The sequence below is a fragment of the Rana temporaria genome, chromosome 1, assembly GCF_905171775.1.
Source record: "Rana temporaria chromosome 1, aRanTem1.1, whole genome shotgun sequence".
In the NCBI taxonomy this organism is placed as follows: Eukaryota; Metazoa; Chordata; class Amphibia; order Anura; family Ranidae; genus Rana; species Rana temporaria.
In genome coordinates this window covers 608,869,501-608,892,755 of record NC_053489.1, presented here as the reverse complement: position 1 = coordinate 608,892,755, position 23,255 = coordinate 608,869,501, and the positions used below count along the sequence as shown (strand labels likewise).

The following is a 23,255-nucleotide window of genomic DNA, read 5'->3' as shown; positions in this document are numbered from 1 at the left end:
TGTCATTGTTAATATCCCAGAGTCTCAACAGGATGTTACAGGAAATCTCTCAAAGTGAGGATTCCCCTCTTAGTTGTCCCTGGAACATGTAACCCTCAACTCCCTTTCTGGGGACAACTCTAAAGTTTTGGACTGACCCCTCAATTTCTTTGTCAGTAACAATTGTCATGACTACAAACAAATGGGGGAAGGGGGTACACAGACAGCAAAAAAAAAACGCGAAAGAGAATCTAATCCTTCCCACTAAAACTAAAAAAAGTTTTGCCTAAAGATACGATAATCATTTCAGTGCCAGTATGTAATACCCCTTTTTACAATTTTTGGGGTTTTAAGTGCTGTGGTTTGTTGTTGCGTTTGACTGACAATTACTCCATAATGTACCCAAATTCATTTTATAATTTTTTTTTGTTTTTGAGCGATAGAGAATATATAAATGAAAAAAGACGAAAAACTGAAAGAAAATTGTTATCTTTACTTAAAATGTTTACTTTACTTAAAATAAAAAAAAACACCCCCAAAAATACCCTTTTTTTGGAAAATAGACACCCAATGGTGATCTAATTTTTGGCAATTTTTTTAGAAAATGAGGACAGGTGCTGGTATTGAGGGGGATAAAACATGGGGCTTAGCAATTATGCATTAGATAACGCACATATAGGTCATACACAGAGGGCGGAGAAGATAAAAGGGTTATTGTACAGAGCACAAACAGCAGGAGAATAGAGATGAGTAGGTTAATATGCAGATGTGCGAGATAAGGGAGGTGGTCTTTCTATGACCAATCACAGACAACCACAATGTACAGAGCCACCCAGGTTTTGTAACGGCTCTGGTAAACAGGATGAACCACAACTGCGGTTAGCAAGGATTTCAATGCACTTCTTTATGTGAGATTTCAATACTGAGCCCCAGGCGTCACTCCACACAAACAGGAGTTTGGGAGTTCTCTACATCATCTCTCTCTCACATAAATAAATGCGATGAGCTCCTAAGGTTGGACACATTACAACATGCGACCAGACCTTTAAAAGATACGATTTACTAAGAGATTCCAATGCACTTCTATATGCAAGTGATTATAAGTACGGGACCCCAGGCGTCACTCCACGCAAACAGGAGTTTGGTACAAAATAGGTCCAGATGCAGAAGTTGTTCCATCGATAAAACTCACAGAAAGGGGAGATGATTTCTTCAAGTGTGGAATTTTTTGTGAAGAGACAAGGCTTGAATCAATGAAGTTACCACATGCGCCTGTATCCAACATAGCCTTAACAGGAATTCTAACTTGATCCCACTGTAAGATAAGGAGTAAAAAGATATAAGGGGCATGTTTAGAAACACAACGAGCCAATTTACAAAGGTGGATTGGCTTATATTCGTCCTTTTTCTTTTTTACAAGAGGACAAGAAGAGATGGCATGATCCGATGAGGCACAATAAAGGCAAAGATTCAATGAGCGACGACGGAGTCTTTCAGATGAGGTAAGTGGGGCACGTGTAGTTCCAATGTCCATTTTTTCATCGAAGGGAATCAAACTCAATTTTTTAGGCATAGGGGCAGATGTAATTGGAGTTGATCGACGTTCAGCTCGTCTCTCTCTTAACCTACAATCTATAGTGATCAAACGTTGTATGATGTCATTAAGAGTAGGAGGGAGATCGGCACTAGCCAACACATCCTTGAGTGGTTCGGAAATGCCGAGGCGAAATTGGTTACGCAGAGTGACATCATTCCACTCAGTTTCAATGGCCCACTTCTGGAATTCCGCTATCAAATCTTGAACTGGTCGTCTACCTTGTTTGAGATTCCTAATCGCATTTTCAGCAGTGAGTTGCTTATTGAAGTCATCATATAGCAAAGACATAGTTGCTAGAAATTGTTGACAAGAATTTAGGATTGGATCCTCTTTTTCTAGATAGGTATTTGCCCAAGCACGAGGTTCACCATTTAAATAGGATATAAGGGTGAGCACCTTAATCCTATCATTGGGAAAAGTGCGAGGGCGGAGTTTAAACATTCATTTACAAGCATTAATGAACTCTCTATAGGTCTTGCGATCACCAGAAAAAGGAGGAGGTGGGTTAACCTTAGGTTCAGGGGGGAGACGAGGCAAATTTGGGGTAAGGACAACTAAATCTTGCAAGGCCTGATTTTCTGCTTGTAGATTTTGCACAGTTTGAGCGAGAGCGTCTACCCTTTGAGTAAGGGTGACAACATGGTTTGCAAGTTCCGCTGGGTTCATGATATGGTTCTATTATTCTGTAACAGCTCTGGTGAATGGAGTGAACCACAACTGCGGTTAGCAAGGATTTCAATGCACTTCTTTACGTGAGAATTCAGTATTGGACCCCAGGCGTCACTCCACACAAACAGGAGTTTGGGGGTTTTCTCTACATCATCTCTCTCTCACATAAAGAAAGGCGTTGAGCTACTAAGGATGGATGCATTACAACATGCTACCACAGCTTAGCATTTAAAATTATAATATACACTTTAAAGATTCCAATGCACCTCTATATGCAAGTGATTATCAGTACGGGACCCCAGGCGTCACTCCACGCAAACAGGAGTTTGGGGGTTCTCTACATCATATCACTTAAATATATAGAGATGTATTAGGCCACTAAGGGAGTTGGTATGAAATACCATCAACCCTTAGCATAGAAAAGTTAGAGCGAACATATTCAACAATTTAGGGCAAGGCCCATAAGCAAATATCACTTATGTCAAGCACGTAGTAAATAGGAGTTGTAGAGACAACTAATAGTTGCATATGAGAGGCAATATAGCTCAGGTAATAATAGTTGCATATGAGAGGCAAATATAGCTCAGGTAATTTGAGAGTAGATGTCCCTTTAAGATATTGCTTAGCAAGCAGTTATAAGCATAACAGTCTATCCCAAGTAGTATGTTATTAGCCACAAGCCATAATAAATATCAGCAATTGTTTTAGGTTGAAAGTATGCAGCAGATGTTTCTATAGAACTACAAATAACACAATTGCTACTTATCTGTTTGCAGGGCTCCAGTGTAGCAACAAGGGATTCCGCTTCCGGTGTCAGCTGTAGCTCAGCCACGCTACAAACAATGGTGCCATCGTTCCCCATGCTGCAACAACTGACCAGCCTGCCACTTCTGCAACAGACTGCCATTGCCGGGGAAAATCCTTTGAGACCTTCCTTGCTGACACCCCTACACTGCGGAATCCCTTGTTGCCACACTGGAGCCCTGCAAACGGATAAGTAGCAATTGTGTCACTTGTAGTTCTATAGAAACATCTGCTGCATACTTTCCACCTAAAACAATTGCTGAGTCGCGTAGATTATCAATCATCTTATACCAGGACTCAGCCGTGAGGGGACAATCTAAGTCAGCCTCCCAGCTGAGCATTGGGTTCGATTTCTCTGGTTGGTGTAAGCTATTTAAGAAGCTATATAGGAGGGAAATTAGGCCTTTGTCCCTAGGAGAGGATAAACAAATGTGTTCAAATAATGTGTTGGGGGGTTTAATAGACAAAGAATAGTAAGTAGCATAGAAATCTTGAATTAAGTGATATTGGGGAAGCTCCAAGGTAGGAAGTTTAAATTTGGATTGGAGTGTGGCAAAGGAGGGGAATTTCAGTTCAATTACTAATGATTTGAGTGTAGTCAGTTATTTTTTAATCCATCTGTGGAATAGGGAGTTGTCTAAATATGCAGGGGAGAATTTATGATCGCCCAGGTAAGAGGCCAGCGATGGAGTCTCTGAGGAAAGACTGAAGGATTCTTTAATTCTATTCCATAACTGTAAAGAGTGGGCTACTATTGTATTACTTTTAAGTAGAGAGTGGTGTGATTTCATGTTGGACCATAGTATGCCCTTTGAATTCAAGGGAGCTATAGAGGAGGTTTCGAAGTTCAGCCAGGGGATATAAGTTTCAGAGGAAAACCATTGTGCCATCTGTGTGAGTCTTGCAGCTAAATAGTAGTACCAAAGGTGTGGGAGGCCATAACCACCTTTAATTTGAGGTCTGAGCATAAGAATGTAACTGTATCTGGGTTTAGGGTTATTCCATATAAACGTGTTTATTCCATGTTGAAGGGCTTCTATACGCGTTTTAGGGATGTTGATAGGTAAGGCCCGGAAAAGGTAGAGTAGCTTGGGCAATATTGTCATCTTGAAGGCACAGATCCTACCTAAAAATGAAAGGAGCTAGGAGCCAAGAGAGGGGGCAAACTTTTTGTAGTAAGAAGACGAAAAGCCGTCAGGGCCTGGGGCAGTAGAAGTCTTAAGGGATTTTATGAAATTAGTGATTTTGGTGACGGTACAAGACTCATTAAGGGAGGAGACCTGCTGATCATTGAGTGTCGGGAGTTGAAGACTATTTAGAGGGATGTGGTTGAGTTTGGGGGACAGAGAGAAGATTTTTATAGAAGGATGTGAAAATTTGCAGTACATCCTGAGGATGTGTCCTCAGGTTGCCTTTATGGTCTCTCAACTTATAGACGTGAGGAGGTCTGGAATGGTGGTTTAGTTTCCTAGCAAACATTGCTGAGGCAGAATTGTTGTGCAAATAGGAATTTAGCTTTGGAAAATCTCATTGCTTTCTCTGTGTCTTCTGATAGTAAAGTGTTTAGGGCTTGACGCTTAGTTTGAATAAGTTTGGATATTTCTGGGAAAGTCGAGTGATTCAATTTGTTATATAAGTCATTAAGATCCTTAGTGAGGCATTTGATATCAGCTAGCTTGGCTATTTTCTTTACTGCAGCTATGTTAATCAAATGTCCTCTTATAAATGCTTTATGGGCAGCCCAAATTGAGATAGGGAGAACCTCATCCGAGTTGTTGAAGGAAAAGTATTCTTCTATGTGAGAACTAACCTGTTGATGGATTGAGGGGTCTCTAAGGAGCGAGTTATTCAGGCGCAATTAAAGGATGTAGGAGCAAGTCCTATATGGGAGGTTTCAAAGACAATTATATTATAGTCTGACCATGGGCACGGGTGGATCATGCCAGAGGAGGAATTGGCTATTAGTATAGGTGTGCTGAAGATATAGTCAAGTCGGGCGTAACTGTCATGAGGGTGGGAGTAGTGAGTATATGCTTTTAGTCCTATATTATGGGCTCTCCAGGAGTCAATCAACTGGAGTTTACTTAGTGAACGGTTAATAGATTTGGAAAAGGCATTGGTGGAAGGAATGACCTTATTTCTATCTAGGGTAGGGTGGGCTGCTAAATTAAAGTCTCCTCCAACTATCATGTGTGGGGAATTGTATTGGTCTAAAATGGTAAAAAAGTTGTTGAAGAATGAGGATTAAGAGTCATTTGGGGCGTAAACCGGGGCTATTGTGAGGAATCGCCCATTCACACTTAGCTATGAAGAAGCACTAAGGCATAGTGCGAAACGTCAGCTTTTCTTTTGTTGTGCTGTTTTTTGCTGTGGCATGTATTTTGTGATTTTTAATTAAAGGAGGAGTTTTTTTGGAGTGCGGCTGTCCCAGCTTTTTTCCTTCATCCTAACGCCCATTCACACTTCATGATGATGAAACGGCTGTCTAATTCTTTATAAATACTTTGAAGCTTGAAAATAATAGAGTTTTGTATAAAAAATAGCCACCCCTCTGGATTTGTTGGCAAAGGTAGTATAGTGGAGTTGATTAAAGGTTTTATCAAAGTATTGTGTGTGGTTATTGGTAGAAAAGTGTGTTTCCTGAATCAGAAGTATATCTGCTCCCAATCTTTTGTAATGTCTGAGGCCGCGTACACACGGTCGATCCAAACCGATGAGAATGGTCCGACGGAACATTTTCATGGGTTCACCGCTGAAGTGGCCTGATGGTCTGATGTGCGTACACATCATCAGTTCAAAAACCGATCGGGTCATAACGCGGTGACGTAAAACACACGACGTGCTGAAAAAAAAACGAAGTTCAATGCTTCCAAGCATGCGTCGACTTGATTCTGAGCATGCGCAGGTTTTGAACTGATGCTTTTGTGTACTAACCATCGGGCAGTGGTCCATCGGTTCGATTTTAAAGCAAGTTCTAAAATTTTGGACCGAAGGACAACGGACCGATGGGCCGTACACATGGTCGGTTTAAACTGATGAAACTAGACTTCAGGCCGCTTTCATCGGTTTGGACCGAGCGTGTGTACGCAGCCTAAAGGCCTTCTTACATTTATGAGGGGAGTTAAATCCTTGGATGTTCTGAGAGAAAATTTTAATACCCATTTCCGAAAAGGGGGAGGAGCTAACTATGATAGGAGTGATGGAGGAAAATCGACTTGTAGAAAACAATGAGAGAGGAGGGTCTAAGTATAAAAGGAGTGCATTGAATACCATAACTATACCATATATATATATATGTGTATGAAATATTAACCATATTGTAGGAAAAAAGAGCATATGACAAAAATATTCTCTGTATTATAAAATTCAAGCTAAGATACCTGAAATAGGAGAATAAAGAAAGTCTTCCGCTTAAATTTCTGTATAATACTGTAGCTAAAAGGGGTCTAGTATGTATCTTAACCAGTTAGCAACCGCCCTATAGACGAAATACGTCTACAAGGCGGTTGCTTAACTCTGGGAGGGCGTCAATGTACGTCCTCCCAGAGTCGCGCTCCCGCGCGCCCTGTGGGGCGCGCACACGGGAGTCTCCATGACCGCCGGGTCCCCCGGACCCGGCTGATCACGGATCACGGTAAATCGCCGCTGATAGCGGCGATTTACCACGTGATCGCTCCGTCCAATGACGGAGCGATCACTAGTAAACAAACCGGCGTCATGTGATGACGCCGGTTCCTCCCTCTCCTCTCTGTACCGAACGGTACAGTGTGAGAGAGGAGAGGGGAGAGAGCGGAAGCAGCAGCAGCTGCTGCTGCTGCTGCGGGCTGGATCTGTGACACATGTAGTCACAGATCCAGCCATCCATCCATCCCTCCCTGTGCAATACTCTGCAATGCCCCCATACTCTGCAATGCCCCCATACTCTACAATGCCCCCATACTCTGCAATGCCCCCATACTCTGCAATGCCCCCATACTCTGCAATGCCCCATACTCTGCAATGCCCCATACTCTGCAATGCCCCCATACTCTGCAATGCCCCAAAATACTCTGCAATGCCCCAAAATACTCTGCAATGCCCCGCACTACTCCGCAATGCCCCGCAATACTCCGCAATGCCCCGCAATACTCCGCAATGCCCCGCAATACTCCGCAATGCCCCGCAATACTCCGCAATGCCCCACAATACCCCGCAATACCCCACAATACTCTGCAATACTCCGCAATACCCCGCAATACCCCGCAATACCCCGCAATACCCTGCAATACCCCGCAATACCCCGCAATACTCCACAATACCCCGCAATACTCCGCAATACCCTGCAATACCACACAATACTCTACAATACCCCACAATACTCTACAATACCCCACAATACTCTACAATACCCCACAATACTCCGCAATACCCCACAATACTCCACAATACCCTGCAACGTCGTCTATGGGGATTTTTAAGTAGCAAAGTTTGGCGCCATTCCACAAGCGTGTGCAATTTTGAAGGGTGACATGTTGGGTATCTATTTACTCGGCGTAACTTCATCTTTCACATTTAAGCAAAAGAATGAAGAAAAAATACTAAATGTGCCAAATTTTATAACAGAAACAAATAAAAATTATTATTTTTTACAGAATTTTCAGCCTTTTTTCTCTTATAGCGCAAAAAATAAAAAACCCAACGGTGATTAAATACCACCAAAAGAAAGCTCTATTTGTGTGAAAAAAAGGACGAAAATTTCATTTGGGTACAGTGTTGTTTGACTGAGTAATTGTCATTCAAATTGTGAGAGCACCGAAAGCTGAAAATTGGTCTGGTTATTAAGGGGGTTTACGTGCCCAGTGGTCAAGTGGTTAACTAGTAAAACTCAAAAACAAATATTTTTTTTCCCCTGTAATTGAACTTTTCTCTTTTTATTGGCAAGGTTAATTTACTGACCCTTGGCTGCTTATACTCACCTTACTTCTGTTCTTATAATGCTCTGTCCTTCACAAGTGAAGAGAAGCCTGTGTAAGCTCCAAGTGGATTCAGTTACAGTCAAAACTGAGATTTGGACTCTCTCCCCACCCCCATCTTACATGGACCAGGTCTGATGATTGGTTACTCAGGTGTTACATTGGGGAAGAAAGAGGAGAGTCACATGAGAGTCACCAAGGCAAGGTCCATAAAGACATGGATGAGTGAGTTTGGGGTGGAGAAACTTGACTGGCCTGCACAGTCCTAATCTCAACCCGATAGAACACCTTTGGAATGAATCGTCCAACATCGATGCCTGATCTCACAAATGCGCTTCTGGAAGATTGGTCAAACATTCCTATAGACACACTCCTAAACCTTGTGGACAGTCTTCCCAGAAAAGTTAAAGCTGTTATAGCTGAAAAGGGTGGGTCAACTCAATATTCAACCCCATGGACTAAGACTGGGATGCCATTAAAGTTCATGTGCATGCAAAGGCAGGCGTCCCAATACTTTTAGTAAATAGTGTATTTAGAACCCCGTCCTGGACTGCTCCAATAAACAGCCAGCCCAGGACTGTGACTGTTTAATGAAAATACTGTGGGGGAGCAGAGAACCTAAACTTAATTTATCCCAATCCTTATAAAAAAAAGGAAAAATCCAGAAGATAAAATAATGGTGTACTTTGGTAATCTTACCAGCAGGTGTTTAATAATTTGATCTTTATCCGTCAGTTTATCCTGCAAACTGTTTATAAGCTGCAGTTCTTCCATCCGATGCTGCTTCTTTGCCTTATCTTCCATCTCCTTCAGCCTGTGTACATAAAAGAAGGAAACAGTTTGAAGTCTGAAATATGATCAGCTACAGATATATCTTGCAGCAATACAGAAATCCCAAATGCAAGAACCTGATCCCTAAAAACAAATTATTTCTGTTCCTTTTTACTTTCGGTATTTAGAAATTAGGATTCTATTTCTACCAGCAAACGTTAACCCAATATGTATCTGTAAAAAGTGCACAAATGTCAATCTTTTATTTAAAAAAAAAGAACGGCTATAACGAATTATGTCAATAATGTGTGCTGCCAAATTTCCCATTTATTTATATGTTCCCTATTAGATTGACAGCTAAACCACATTAAACACATTTTTAGTAATTGAATGCTGGAGAGCTCTATCATGAAATTGGGATTTTATGAACTAAAGTGGCTCATGGCATCACATCATTGGTTTATTGATCCATTTAGGTGGACAGCCTTGCTGGAAGAGGGGATGAGGCCCAGGTCAGCTTTAATTCGAGAAGTCCCAATTTGAATAGTGGGCTTTGGGCCCTGTAGGAGCTTTATAATTGATTATTTTATTTATTTATTTATTAAAATGCTTATAAAACAACAGCGCAGTCTTACACACGTGCCTCGATGCGCTGGCGGGATAAAAACAGAACAGAAAAGGGGCAAAAACGACATTGACCAAACAAGTGACAATAAAACAATAACAATCAGCGAATAAGAAAATATAAAACATAGAAAGTTAAATATATAACATTTTTGAGCTATTAGAATACTTAATATTTAAGTCACCCCGAAAGCCTGGATATATAGCCATGTTTTTAACAATCTCCTAAACTTTAGGAGATCATTTTTCAGTCTTATATGAAGGGGCAAGGAGTTCCAGAACTGAGCTCCTTGAACGTCCAGGGTCCTCCCACCACATTTGTTTTTAGCAAATTTGGGGATGTTCAACCAAGCCAAATTCTCAGACCGCAGCGATCTAGTAGGCACATGTCTGACGAATTTTACTCTGAGATAGCCCGGTCCAAAACCATGGATGGCCTTATGCACAAGACACCCCGTCTTGAACTGAGCCTGTTGTGCCACGGGCAGCCAGTGTAAGGCTTGTAGGGATGGAGTGATGTGATCGTACCGGCCCACGCCCGTGAGTAGCCTGGCAGCCGCATTCTGCACAAGCTGAAGCTTGTGCAAGATGTTCTTAGACACACCCATATACAGGGCATTTCAATAATCAAGTCGACTACCAACCATTGCATTGACCATAGAGATTTTGTCAGAGTCCTCGATAAAGCGAAACGTAGATCTCAGGAGTCTCAAGTGGAAGTGGCATACACTTACCACTTGATTCACCTGGCTACGCAATGCCAACTTAGAATCAAGGATAACCCCCAGGTCCCTGACCTTAGAGACTGGTACCGGACTCGGTTTAAAGGAGTCTGGCCAGTCGGGCATCTTACTAGGGCAATCATGGTTACTGAAGATCATAGTTTCAGTTTTGGAGCTATTAAGCTTGAGGTAATTGAGAGAGATACAAGAGAGGTAGGGATTCACCTCTCTTGGCTCTGCAGTAACATTGTAAGTTTAGACTGTTGGCCCATCACTGGTTAAAGAAAGTGCTGGGAAGAGAGTGGCTGACTTTTACTGACCAATCTTTCTTTTACTGACCAGCGTTCCTCCTCTTGGGCCTCTTCATGTGATCTATTGCAAACTGCAAATTGCAGAATGAATGCTACTGAAATGCCTATCAAGTACAAAAACTTCAGGTATTTGCACCCACTTCCGGGCATAGATAGCCGCAGAATCTGCGGGTATCTACGCCACCCCCCCCTTCTGGGAGACACACGGGTCCCAGAAGACAGCAGGGGCTATTCAGTTACAGTCAAAACTGAGATTTGGACTCTCTCCCCACCCCCATACTACATGGACCAGGCCTGACGATTGGTTACTCAGGTTTTACATTGGGGAAGAAAGAGGAGAGAGTCACATGAGAGTCACCAAGGCAAGGTCCATAAAGACATGGATGAGCGAGTTTGGGGTGGATAAACTTGACTGGCCTGCACAGAGTCCTGACCCATCACTGATTAAAGAAAGTGCTGGGAAGAGAGTGGCTTACTGTTACTGACCAAACTTTCTTTTACTGACCAGTGTTCCTCCTTCTGGGCCTCTTCATGTGATCTATTGCAAACTTCAAACTGAAAACTGCAGAATGAATGCTACTGAAATGCCTATCAAGTACAAAAACGTCACTATCTTGCTGAACCATGCAAATAACTTAAAGTGGAGTTCCACCCAAAAAATTGAACTTCCGCTTTTTAGAAACCCCCCCCCCCCCTCCAGTGTCACATTTGGCACCTTTCAGGGGGTAGGGGGTGCAGATACCTGTACAATACAGGTATCTGCACCCACTTCCGGACATAGATAGCCGCAGAATCTGCGGGTATCTACACTACTCCCCCCCCCGCTGTCTTCGGGGGGGGGACACGGGTCCCAGAAGACAGCAGCGGCCATTCAGACTACGCAGCGCAACTTGCGCTTGCGCAGTAGGGAACCAGGAAGTTATTCCCTTACCTAAGATGGCAGCGGCAGAATCCGAGGATCGAGGGATGGGTCGGCCTCGAGTGCCGACATCGCGGGTGCCCTGGACAGGTAAGTGTCTTTATTTTAAAAGTCAAGCGGCTGCAGTATTTGTAGCTGTTGACTTTAAAAATAAATACGTTTGGCGAACCTCCGCTTTAAAAGGTAAGAAAAGGTCACGCAATGGACTGTTACCTGATAAGGATGGTTAAAAATATTACTCTGAAGCCATGGTGAATCTTTCCTAGGAGTAGTCAACATTTTATATTAAAGTGGTTATAAAGCCTAAATTTTTTTAACTTCAATGCATTCTTTGTATTAAGGTAAAAAATATTTAGGCATCAGTACCCTCTCTCACCCCCCCCCCCCTTTACTTACCTGAGCCCTCATTCGATACAGCACTGTGCACGTCTGCAGCCTTTCTCTCCTCTCGGAATACTAGATTTTTTTTCAGATTTTTTAACCACTTCCCACCCAAGGTAGGTCATATGACGTCCTGGACTTTTAGTGGGGATATCTGAATGATGCCTGCAGCTAATAGCATCATCCAGATATCACCTTTTTTGGCCAGCGATTCCCTGCACCATAAGAACAATTATAAAGGCAGTTCATCTGCTTGATCCTTTTTACAGGCGGAGGGAAGGGGAAGCCCCCCCTCCCACCACCCTCCGGTGCTTTTACCGGCTCACTGATGGGATCGGTGAGCCGGAGAAGGAATCCGCCGAGCGCCAGAAGTTAGCAATAGAGAAAACCGAGGGCCAGATGGTCCCCAGCAGTCTCTATGACTCTCGGAGACCCGGGTGCCACCCTTTGGGCTGCTTTTGCTGATTTCGTGTTAGTAAAAGTTTGGTGAGAGACGATTTGCGCTTTTCAGTCTTCGTGCTTTTCAGTCCGTTACAGCGTGATGAATGTGCTATCTCCATTACAAATGCTAGTTTTACCAGAACGAGTGCTCCCGTCTCATAACTTGCTTCTGAGCATGCACGTTTTTTTCTCGTCGTTAAAGCCTACACCAGACCGTTTTTCACGGCGTGAAAAACGACGAGAAAAATTAGAGCATGTTCTAAAATTGTAATGCCCATTTTTCACGTTGAGAAAAATGCTCTGGAGCCTACACACGATCGTTTTTAATGACCACTTTAAAAAATTACATTTTTCCCGTCATAAAAAACGGTTGTGTGTACGCGGCATTACTCTTATGGATTTTCTCCTGGGCTGAACAAGACAGAACCAATTGAATTTCCCATCTATCCTGGATGGACGCATCCCCCTGTGCCTGCTCACAACCACGTCGGAACAACTGCCTAAGATACGCCGGATCACTGCGTACACCGTGAACGTAACCTCGTTACGTCCGACGTACAATACGCCGGCTTGTGTTCCCTGGTGCAGACCTTTGCATGTCTGCTGCTGGGTTGCACCTCCTGCATGGGGCATAACTTTACGCCGGACGTACAACTTACACGCACCTCTCGTAGCCTGCGTCGGGCGCACGCAGGTTCGTGAATCGCTGTATTTCCCTCATTTGCATGTTTGAATGGCTAATCAATGGGAGCGGCACCATGTGTCTACAAAGAACAAGGGTAGGCGATGTCTCCAGGACATTATGCTGCTTTTCAGTTTGTCACATATACAGTTTTGTTCAAAATGATTCAACCCCCCAATGCTGTAAAGGGTTTTAGGGAATTTAGTGTACATTTGTAATTGTATTCAGAATTAAATCCTACAAGGACTTCTTAAAGAACCATATGCAACTAAAATGACATCAATTGGTTTTGTAATACAGTAGTAAATGTTTATTTTGTGAATTCTTCATTTACACAATTATTCAACCCCTTAAAGACTACCACTCTGAAGAACAGAGGTTCATTGAAGTGTTTTCAATCAGGTATTGAAAACACCTGTGGATGTCAGGGAGCAGCAATAAAGCCTAATAAGCACCAATTAGGCAGCTTTAAAATGACTGTGATACTCAGCTCCTTCTAGACATTTACTGGTGTGGTTACAAACATGGTGAAGTCAAGAGAATGGTCCAGGAAGACAAGAGAAGAGGTGATTACTCGTTCACAGGAAGGGCAATGGCTATAAGAAGATTGCAAAGATGTTAAACATACCAAGAGACACCATAGGAAGCATCATTCGCAAATTCAAGGCAAAGGGCACTGTTGAAACGCTACCTGGTCGTGGCAGAAAGAAGTTGCTGACTTCGACTGCTGTGCGCTACCTGAAGCGTAGAGTGGAGAAAAGTCCCCGTGTGACTGCTGAGGAACTGAGAAAGGTTTGTCAGATGTGGGTACTGAAGTTTCTGCTCAGACAATATGGCGCACTGCGTAATGAAGGCCTCCATGCCAGAACTCCCAGGCGCACCCCCTTGCTGTCTCCAAAGAATAAGAAGAGTCGACTGCAGTATGCAAAAATCATGTGGACAAACCACAGAAGTTTTGGGATTGTGTTCTGTGGACTGATAAAACAAAATTAGAAGTGTTTGGGCCCATGGATCAACGCTATGTTTGGAGGAGGAAGAACAAGGCCTATGATGAAAAGAACACCTTGCCTACTGTGAAGCATGGTGGGGGGTCAATCATGCTTTGGGACTGTTTTGCTTCTGCAGGTACAGGGAAGCTTCAGCGTGTGCAAGGTACGATGAATTCTCTTCAGTACCAGGAGATATTGGATGACAATGTGATGCAGTCCGTCACAAACCTGAGGCTTGGTTGACGTTGGACCTTTCAACAGGACAATGATCCCAAACATACCTCCAAGTCCACTAGAGCATGGTTGCAGATTAAAGGCTGGAATATTTGGGAGTGGCCATCGCAGTCACCAGACTTAAATCCGATTGAGAACCTCTGGTGGGACTTAAAGAAAGCAGTTGCAGTGCGCAAGCCTAAGAATGTGACTGAACTGGAGGCTTTTGCCCATGACGAATGGGCGAAGATACCCGTAGATCGCTGCAAGACACTTGTGTCAAGCTATGCTTCACGTTTAAAATCTGTTATAACTGTAAAAGGATTTTGTACTAAGTACTAAGACTGAATGTCACTTGGGGGTTGAATAAAACTGATAATGATGTGAGCACAGAAAATACATTTGTAGTTATTTCATTATAAATGTTATGTTATATTTGTCTGACCTACACGTGCCTCTTTGATTTAATTGTAAGCAGGATGACTGAATGATCAAAATCAACGTCAAACTGGCCAAAACAATCAATTTCAGTGGGGGTTGAATAATTTTGAATACAACTGTAAGCTTCATTCCTTTTTTTTTTTTTTTTCAACAAACCGATCTGGTAGAATAAAAAAATCATTACAGCTCAAAAAAGAAAAAAAAAATAATCACATCTCCTGTCTTAGTATGTCATACTGTAGGTTTGCATGAACTTACTCAGCTTCCAAGGTAACAATCTTTGCCTGAAGGAAAGTCTGAGCGCTGCTAAATTTGGACACTATGGACTGGATCTCTTGCTGGTGACTTTGTCTTAATGCATCCAGTTCAATTCTTTGTTTCATTTTAAGTTCTTCTTGATTTCTTTCCATGAAATGAAAAATTGTTAAAAGCATTTTTGAACAGTCAAAACAAGCACCTGATACAATTCTGTAAAAGAAAAAGGGCAGTTTCTGCTGCACATAACACACATACATTATCACTTTAAATATTTTCACAGTGTTAAATCACATGATGTCCACAAGAGGGCAGAATCTAAAGTAGGAAGATAAACTATATTGTCAAAATTATTGTGACACCTGCCTTTACTCGCACATCTCGAGATACGCCGCGTAAGTGTAAATATGCGCCGTCGTATCTATGCGCCGGACTCTGAAACCAAGATATGCCTGAAAATAGGCTTCATCCGACCGACGTAACTTTCCTACGCCGGCGTATCGTGGGCGCATATTTACGCTGGACGTAGGTGGCGCTCCCATTGATTTCCTATTCAAATATGGAAATGAGGGAGATACGTCGATTCACGAACGTACTTGCTCCCGGCGCATTATATACGTGGTTTGCGTAAGTCGTACGTCTGGCGTGAAGTTATTCCCCATAGATGAGGCGCAACCTATGCAAAGGTATGGACCAGGGAACACAAGCCGACGTATCTTATGTCGTTTACGTTGTACGTAAATATGACTAGGCGTAGGTTACGTTAACGTCGTAGGCAGTGATCTGTCGTATCTTAGGGAGTAGTTCCGACGTGATTCTGAGCATGCACACTGGAATGCATCCACAGGACGGCGCATGCGCCGTTCGTTATTCGTATCTTTATGGTGCTCGGCCCATCATTTGGATGGGGTCACGCCTCATTTGCATGGCTCACGCCCACTTCCACTTAAGAGGACTTACGCCTAAGAAACCCAGCACAGATTTGGTGGCAAGTGCTTTGTGAATTCGGGGCTTGCCTCTCTGCGCTGTGTCGGCGTAGCGTAAAGAAGATACGATACGGCGGCAATAATATGCGCCGATGTATGTGAATCCGGGCCATGATCTTTAAGTCTTATGCCGCGTACACACGATAATTTTTCGGCTTGTAAAAAACAACGTTTTTCAGCCTCTCGAAAAAACAACGTTTTTTTCCAACTTCATCATTAAAACGATGTTGCTCACACACGATCGTGAAAAAAAAATGCTCTAGCAAAGCGTGGTGACGTACAACACGTACAACGGCACTATAAAGGTGAAGTTCCATGTGGATGACGCCACCCTTGGGGCTACTTTTGCTGATTTCGTGTTTGTAAAAGACGATTTGCGCTTTTCTGTCTGTTACAGCGTGATGAATGTGCTTACTCCATTACGAACGCTAGTTTTACCAGAACGAGCGCTCCCGTCTCACAACTTGCTTCTGAGCGTGCGCGGGTTTTTCACATCATTAAAGCCCACACACGATCATTTTTTACAACCTGAAAAAACGACATTGTTTAAAACGTCCTGAAAAAATGGAGCATGGTCGAATTTTTTTTTTTGTCGTTTTTCAGAACCCGAAAAATGCTCTGAAGCCCAGACACGATCATTTTAAATGACATTTTTAAAAAACGACCGCGTGTACGCAGCATTAGTCCGTAGCCAGACCTTCTCATCCATATCAGTGCCTGACCGCACAAATGCGTTTCTGGAACAATGGTCAACCATTTCCATAGACACACTCCTGACAGCTTTCCTAGAAGACTTGAATCTGTTATAGCTGCAAAGGGTGGGCCAACTCAATATTGAACCCTACGGACGAAGACTGGGATGCTATTAAAGTTAATGCGCGTGTAAAGGCAGGTGTCCCAAAACTTTTGACAATACAGTGTAGATTTGCAAATCAATGTCCACTTAAGAAAAATAGCACCTATTGCACGGGTTTTTCATGCTGTAAAGTATGTTGTAGTGTAGGGAATGTTGTGCTGAGTCTGTCTACAGCTACAATACAATGGGGTTGATTTACTGAAGGCAAATCCACTTTACACTACAAGTGCACTTGGAAGTGCAGTCGCTGTAGATCTAAGGGGAAGTTCTGAAATGAGGGGAAGCTCTGCTGATTTTATCATCCAATTGTGTACAAGCAAAAATGCTGTTTTTTGTTTTCCTTGCATGTCCCCCTCAGATCTACAGCGACTGCACTTTCGTAAATAATACCTAATGTGTTATGCTTTCAGCAGTGTCTACATCATCTACTATACAGTATGTACAATCCCATTACCTGTTTTGCTTTTCTTTCACTCCCAATGCCTCTTGCTGGGATTTGGAAATCTCTTTGCTTAGTAGTTCCACAGAATCCCGTAAAACTGAATTCTCTGCTTCCAGCCGTGACATCTCTATTTCATATTCATCCAACGGAGTATTTTGCTTTTTTAAATCATGAGCGCTATCATCCTAAGAACATGAACATAAATAGAATAATAATATATATATATTTACACACACAGGCCCGGATTCAGAAAGACTTACGACGGGCGTATCAGTACATACGCCGTCGTAAGTTCGAATCTGCGCCGTCACAACTTTAAGCGTATGCTCAAACTGAGATACGCTTAAATGTTGCTAAGATACGACCGGCGTAAGTCTCCTACGCCGTCGTATCTTAACTGCATATTTACACTGGCCGCTAGGGGCGTGTACGCTGATTTATGCCAAGAATATGTAAATCAGCGAGACGTACGCCCGGCCATCGCAGTAAAGATACGCCGTTTACGTAAGGCGTTTTCAGGCATATAGTTACCCCTGCTATAGGAGGCGCAGCCAATGTTAAGTATGGACGTCGGGACCGCGTCAAATTTTTCACGTTTTACGTTGTTTGCGTAAGTCGTTCGCGAATAGGGCTGTGCGTAATTTACGTTCACGTCGAAAGCAATTGACTATTTGCGGGTTAATTTGGAGCATGCGCACTGGGATACTTTCACGGACGGCGCATGCCCTGTTCGGAAAAAGAGTCATTTACATGGGGTCACAATAAAGTTACATAAAACACGCCCACATCTTCCACATTTGAATTAGGCTGGCTTACGCCGGCCAATTTACACTACGCCGCCATAATTTACGGAGCAAGTGCTTTGTGAATACTCCACTTGCCTGTCAAAGTTGCGGAGGCGTAGCAGAAATAGGATACGCTACGCCCGCACACAAATACGCGCTCCCTACCTGAATCTAGCCCACAGTATATATAATACATACATTCATAAATAGATGAATTGGCTGTGTTCATGTCATATTTCCTCATTGTATTTGCCTAAATGGTGATGTTTCCATAAAGTTACTTGTTGAAAAACAAATATGAAAAATTACTCTAAAAATAAGAACATTTCTAAATTAATTTCTAAATTTATACTTGGCTTTACTTTTGCATCAAATAGAATGACTGGATGTACCTACATATCATATCTTAAAAACTGACCTGTGACAAGGTAAGCTAAGCCACACTGGCAATAAAAAGGTCAAGCACTGGCTGAATGTCCATGTAGCACCGTGTAGCGCAGGGGTGCCCAACCAGTGGCCCGGGTGGCCACATGTGGCCCGCAGAGCCCTCTGATGTGACCCGTGACCTCCTGCTCTGGAATGGCAGGTTGGCAAGCCCAGATTTTAATGAAGCCAACGGTAGAGAAGGCAAGGGGCTACAGAGCCGCAAAAGCCGATGCTTCCTGTATAGTGCCGCTTCCTGTCACAGGCGGAGTGATACCAAATGTACTCTGCCTGGGACAGCAACAGCCGGCGATACCTAAATGGAAGACTGTTATTAAAGGTACATTTATTACTAAAATCACAGTGTATATATTGGCATATCTCTTCTGCAGTGGTTACTGGGCTGCTTTCAAACTGATCCCAAGTTGCAGAGCAGAACACTCGTGGGTTACCTGCAAAGAGTCAAAGACTTCTGGTATTACCTGCAGGTGTGGTGAGCTTCCAGAAAGTGCAGGATATAATAGAAGTCTATGGCAAAGTGCAGCTAACCCACAGGAAAGCCACTGGTGTACTGCGCTGCACCTGGAGTGCAGGTAAACCATAGTACCCCAGTGTGAAAGCAGCCTTAGGCCTCTCTGGCATGATTGTTCTGACCCAATCGGACCCCCCGTTCACCTCTATTGAGCCACAGATGTAAACAGACTTGTGGCCGTATACACCCACCTACCTCCAATCTGATCCACTAAAAAAAACAGAAGGGAGGATCCGTCCCATTCCATCTGGGCAGATCAGATCTGAGGGCACATAGAGTAGAGCGAGCCATGTCCATGTCTGCTCTGCATATGCAGGGTGGACATGGACCTGTCATCAACCTGCTCTACTCATTGTGGCCCGTGACTGATTACTAAGTCGCTTAAGTGGCCCTCGCTCTTTAAAAGGTTGGGCACCCCTGGTCTAGCGTGTGTTACTAGAAGTGATAGTAGGCAAAACTATAGTCTGCCCCAGGGATAAGTCACTGAATCTTGGTCAGAGTTATCCCCTGCCTGTGTCTAAAGCCCCCCCCCCCCCCCTCGCCACCACTGCCGCCACCTCTGTCTGAACCCCACCACCACTGTTGCATGTAAATCTGACTTCCTGATCAATGTAATTTTGATTTTAATTGTCATGATATATCATATTTATCGGCGTATACCGCGCACTTTTTTGCCCAGGGCAAAATCGTGGGTGCGCGATATACGCCGATACGCGCTTCCCGCACAGTGTTTGAATGCCTGCGCCGACATATACCGAGTGCAGTACGCTCGGGTACATTCGGCCAGGCTCGGCTTCGCTCGTAGTCATGCTCTGTGACGTTTATGCATGAGAAGCCGAGCCTGGCCGAATATACCCGAGTGTACTGCGCTCGGTATACGTCGGCGGAGGCTTCAAACTGAGTGCGGGAAGCAGGGATTCGACATGAAGACAGCGCGGGAGAAGCCGGGAGGACACCACCGAGGCCGCAGACGGACGCCGGACCTGACGAGGCCGCCGATGGACGCCGGGCAAGACACCAAAACTGTAAGTAGTAAAATGTAATAAAATGTTTTTTTTACAGGATTTTAGGGTCAAAATTAGGGGTGCGCGCTATACGCCGGAGCGCGCAATCCCCCGATAAATACGGTAAATGAATGAATGTGGGGGCCTTTTGGTGGGCGTGATTTTTTTTTATTATTTTTTTTGGGGTGGGGACAGCATTTTATCCTGGGCCCAGGCAGCACAATGTATTGGGCCGGCTCTGCCCCCACCCAATCACAGTCTGCCTTTTGAACATGCCCCCTGGTGAAACACAGCCTGCATCTTACTGGTCATAATATTTATGCAGTGTTCTTTTCAATAACTTTTTTAGGAGTTTAGGTGGGCTTTAATTTGTAAAAGGCACGCTCTATAGTTACATTTGTGTGTCTGACTTTTAGAATCTTTTTGTTACATCTTTGAGCAACACAGGACTTTTCTTCCATGATGTTCTTTTCTAAACCTAGGCCATAGTCTTGAATATTTATGAGTGAGTTATGTGCCTCTTGCTTGGCATTGCAGTACAGTCCTTGGCAGGTTATAAAAGTGGCCTTTTTATATGGGGCACAGCAGAGCAGGGAGAGAGGATGATGTGACAGAAATGTTCAGATCATGGAGAAATAAAATGTGGTCTGTCGAGAAAGTGTTAGAGCTCTAATAGGCTTTAAAATATGGTTGTCTGTGAGCTTGTCGATAAGTAAGCTTAGACTTTTTCCCTTCGATATATCCTTGGCCTTGTTTTTACCTTATGTCGCCCCCCTAATGCTGCTTACTGTGATGGGCAGTTATAGATGGGGGCAGTGATGCCTGTCTTTGTATTGCTGTATATTGGTCAGGCAATGCACTGACACCTTTGCAGCCATTGAGCTACATTCTGGGTGCTCAGGGCCGGATTCCAGACAAGGCCATCAAGGCCAGGCCTCGGGGCGGCACTGCGGCTGAGAGGACACTTTTACTTTCCCCTGTCATGCGGATGGTGAGAGGAGAAAAAACCGAGGGAAGAGGAGGTGAGATAGTTCTTGGCAGCAGCAACCCCCCTCCCGGTTCTCAATGTCATTTTGTCATTCATTTTCGGCAGCAGCACCACCCCCCCCCCCCCCCTCTCAGTGTCCAGCCAAAAAAAATAAAAAGTCCCCCTGCGTATAATGCCCCCCCTGCTGTACTGCGCAGGCGGGGGCGGCATTGAAGGACCTGGCCTTGGGGCGGCAAAGGGAGTAAATACTCTTCAGTCCACCTGCCTTCATCTATCCTATGGAAAACAGGGGAAGCCACCGCCGTGATGACCGTGGAGAGCAGGGGAAGCCGCTGCCGCGATGACCATGGAGAGCAGGTAAAGGGGAAGCCTGCCTGTGGAGAGCAAGGAAAGCCGCCACCGCGATGACCATGGAGAGCAGGGGAAGCCACACCGCTGTGATGCCTGCAGAGAAGAAGGGGAAGGGGAAGCCTTCCTGTTCCAACATGACTGCTCACCAGTGCACAAAGCAAGGTCCATAAAAACATGGATGAGCAAGTTTGGGGGTGGAAGAACTTGACTGGCCTGCACAGATAGAACACCTTTGAGATAAATTAGAGCGGGGACTACGATTCAGGCCTTCTTGTCCAACATCAGTACCTGACCTTCTGGAAGAATGGTCAAACATTCCCATAGACACACTCCTAAAGCTTGTGGATAGCCTTCCCAGAAGAGTTGAAGCTGTTACGCTGTTAAAGCTACAAAGGGTGGGCCAACTCAATATTGAACTAAGTCTTATGGACTAATGCCGCGTACACACGGTCGTTTTTTGTGATGAAATAAAACAACGTTTTTAATCATGAAACAAAACAACGTTTTTCAAACTTCATTTTAAAAAACGACCTTGCCTACACACCATCGTTTTTTCAAAATTCTCTAGCAAAGCGTGGTTACGTTCAGTGCGTACGACGGCACTCTGTTCCATTCAAGCTCGCGTCATAACTTGCTTCTGAGCATGCGCGGGTTTAAAAACGTGGTTTTAAACATCGTTTTACCCACACACTATCATTTTAAATGACACAAAAAACGACGTTTTGAAAAACGACATAAAAAATTGAAGCATATTGCCCAGACTTTCCGCAAGCCCAATCAGACGTCGTCTTGTCATGGATGGCACACTTGCAAGGAGTCACCCAATGCGTTAGAGTACGAGAACGCAGAATTATTCATCATACGTCTTGTGCAAGAAGAAGTCTTTGCAGAAGAGATTAAATGCTTTAGAGGCAATAGACCAGTCTCAAAGAGTAGCCCACTATTCAAACTGAACCCAATAATCAACTCAAGACCGTTGACTGCCGTATCTACAGACCCAAAATCTCTGACTATCTTAACTCCTGCTACATTATTGAGCCGAAAGATTGGACAGATTCCAGCGCCAAAGGGTATCTTCGATAAAAAGGACATATATAAACGTCAGTGGAGATACGCTCAATACCTTGCAGATTGTTTCTGGGACAGATGGAGGAAGGAATACCTCACACTTCTTCAAGGACGTAAAAAGTGGCAAACCAAGAAGCCTAACTTAACCACTTAAGGACCAGCCCATGTACATATACGTCCACAATATGGCACGTACAGGCACATGGGCGTATGGGTACGTCCTCCCCTATTAGCGGGTGGGGGGTCCGATCGGGACCCCCCCCGCTACATGCGGAGGTCGGGTCCGCTCGGGGAGCGATCCGGGACCACGGCGCGGCTATTTGTTTATAGCCGCTCCGTCGCGATCGCTCCCCGGAGCTGAAGAACGAGGAGAGCCGTGTGTAAACACGGCTTCCCCGTCCTTCACTATGGCGGCGCATCGATCGCGTCATTCCCTTTATAGGGAAGACACGATCGATGACGTCATTCCTACAGCCACACCCCCAAACAGTTGTAAACACATACACAGTGATCCCTAACTCCTACAGCGCCGCCTGTGGTTAACTCCCAAACTGCAACTGTCATTTTCACAATAAAGAATGCAATTTAAATGCATTTTTTGCTGTGAAAATGACAATGGTCCCAAAAATGTGTCAAAATTGTCCGAAGTGTCCGCCATAATGTCGCAGTCACGAAAAAAATTGCTGATCGCCGCCATTAGTAGTAAAAAAATAAAAAAAAATAAAAATGCAATAAAACTATCCCCTATTTTGTAAACACTATAAATTTTGCGCAAACCAATCGATAAACGCTTATTGCGATTTTTTTTACTAAAAATAGGTAGAAGAATACGTATCGGCCTAAACTGAGGAAAAAAAATGTTTTTATATATGTTTTTGGGGGATATTTATTACAGCAAAAAGTAAAAAATATTGCTTTTTTTTCAAAATTGTTGCTCTATTTTTGTTTATAGCGCAAAAACTAAAAACCGCAGATGTGATCAAATACCACCAAAAGAAAGCTCTATTTGTGGGGAAAAAAGGACGCCAATTTTGTTTGGGAGCCACGTCGCACGACCGCGCAATTGTCTG

The 23,255-nt window shown here is 43.8% G+C and overlaps 1 protein-coding gene across 1 annotated transcript in view; it reads right to left on the bottom strand.

The window, feature by feature from the left end:
* The window catches only part of FAM184B (family with sequence similarity 184 member B), a 176,486-nt gene that overhangs the window by 16,899 nt on the left and 136,332 nt on the right, over positions 1–23,255 (bottom strand). The window contains exons 9-11 of the mRNA XM_040335203.1: positions 17,047–17,219; positions 14,754–14,897; positions 8,701–8,815 (exon numbers count right to left, since the gene is read on the bottom strand). Coding sequence (XP_040191137.1) covers positions 8,701–8,815; positions 14,754–14,897; positions 17,047–17,219 — 432 coding nt within the window. The remainder of the gene's footprint in view (positions 1–8,700; positions 8,816–14,753; positions 14,898–17,046; positions 17,220–23,255) is intronic.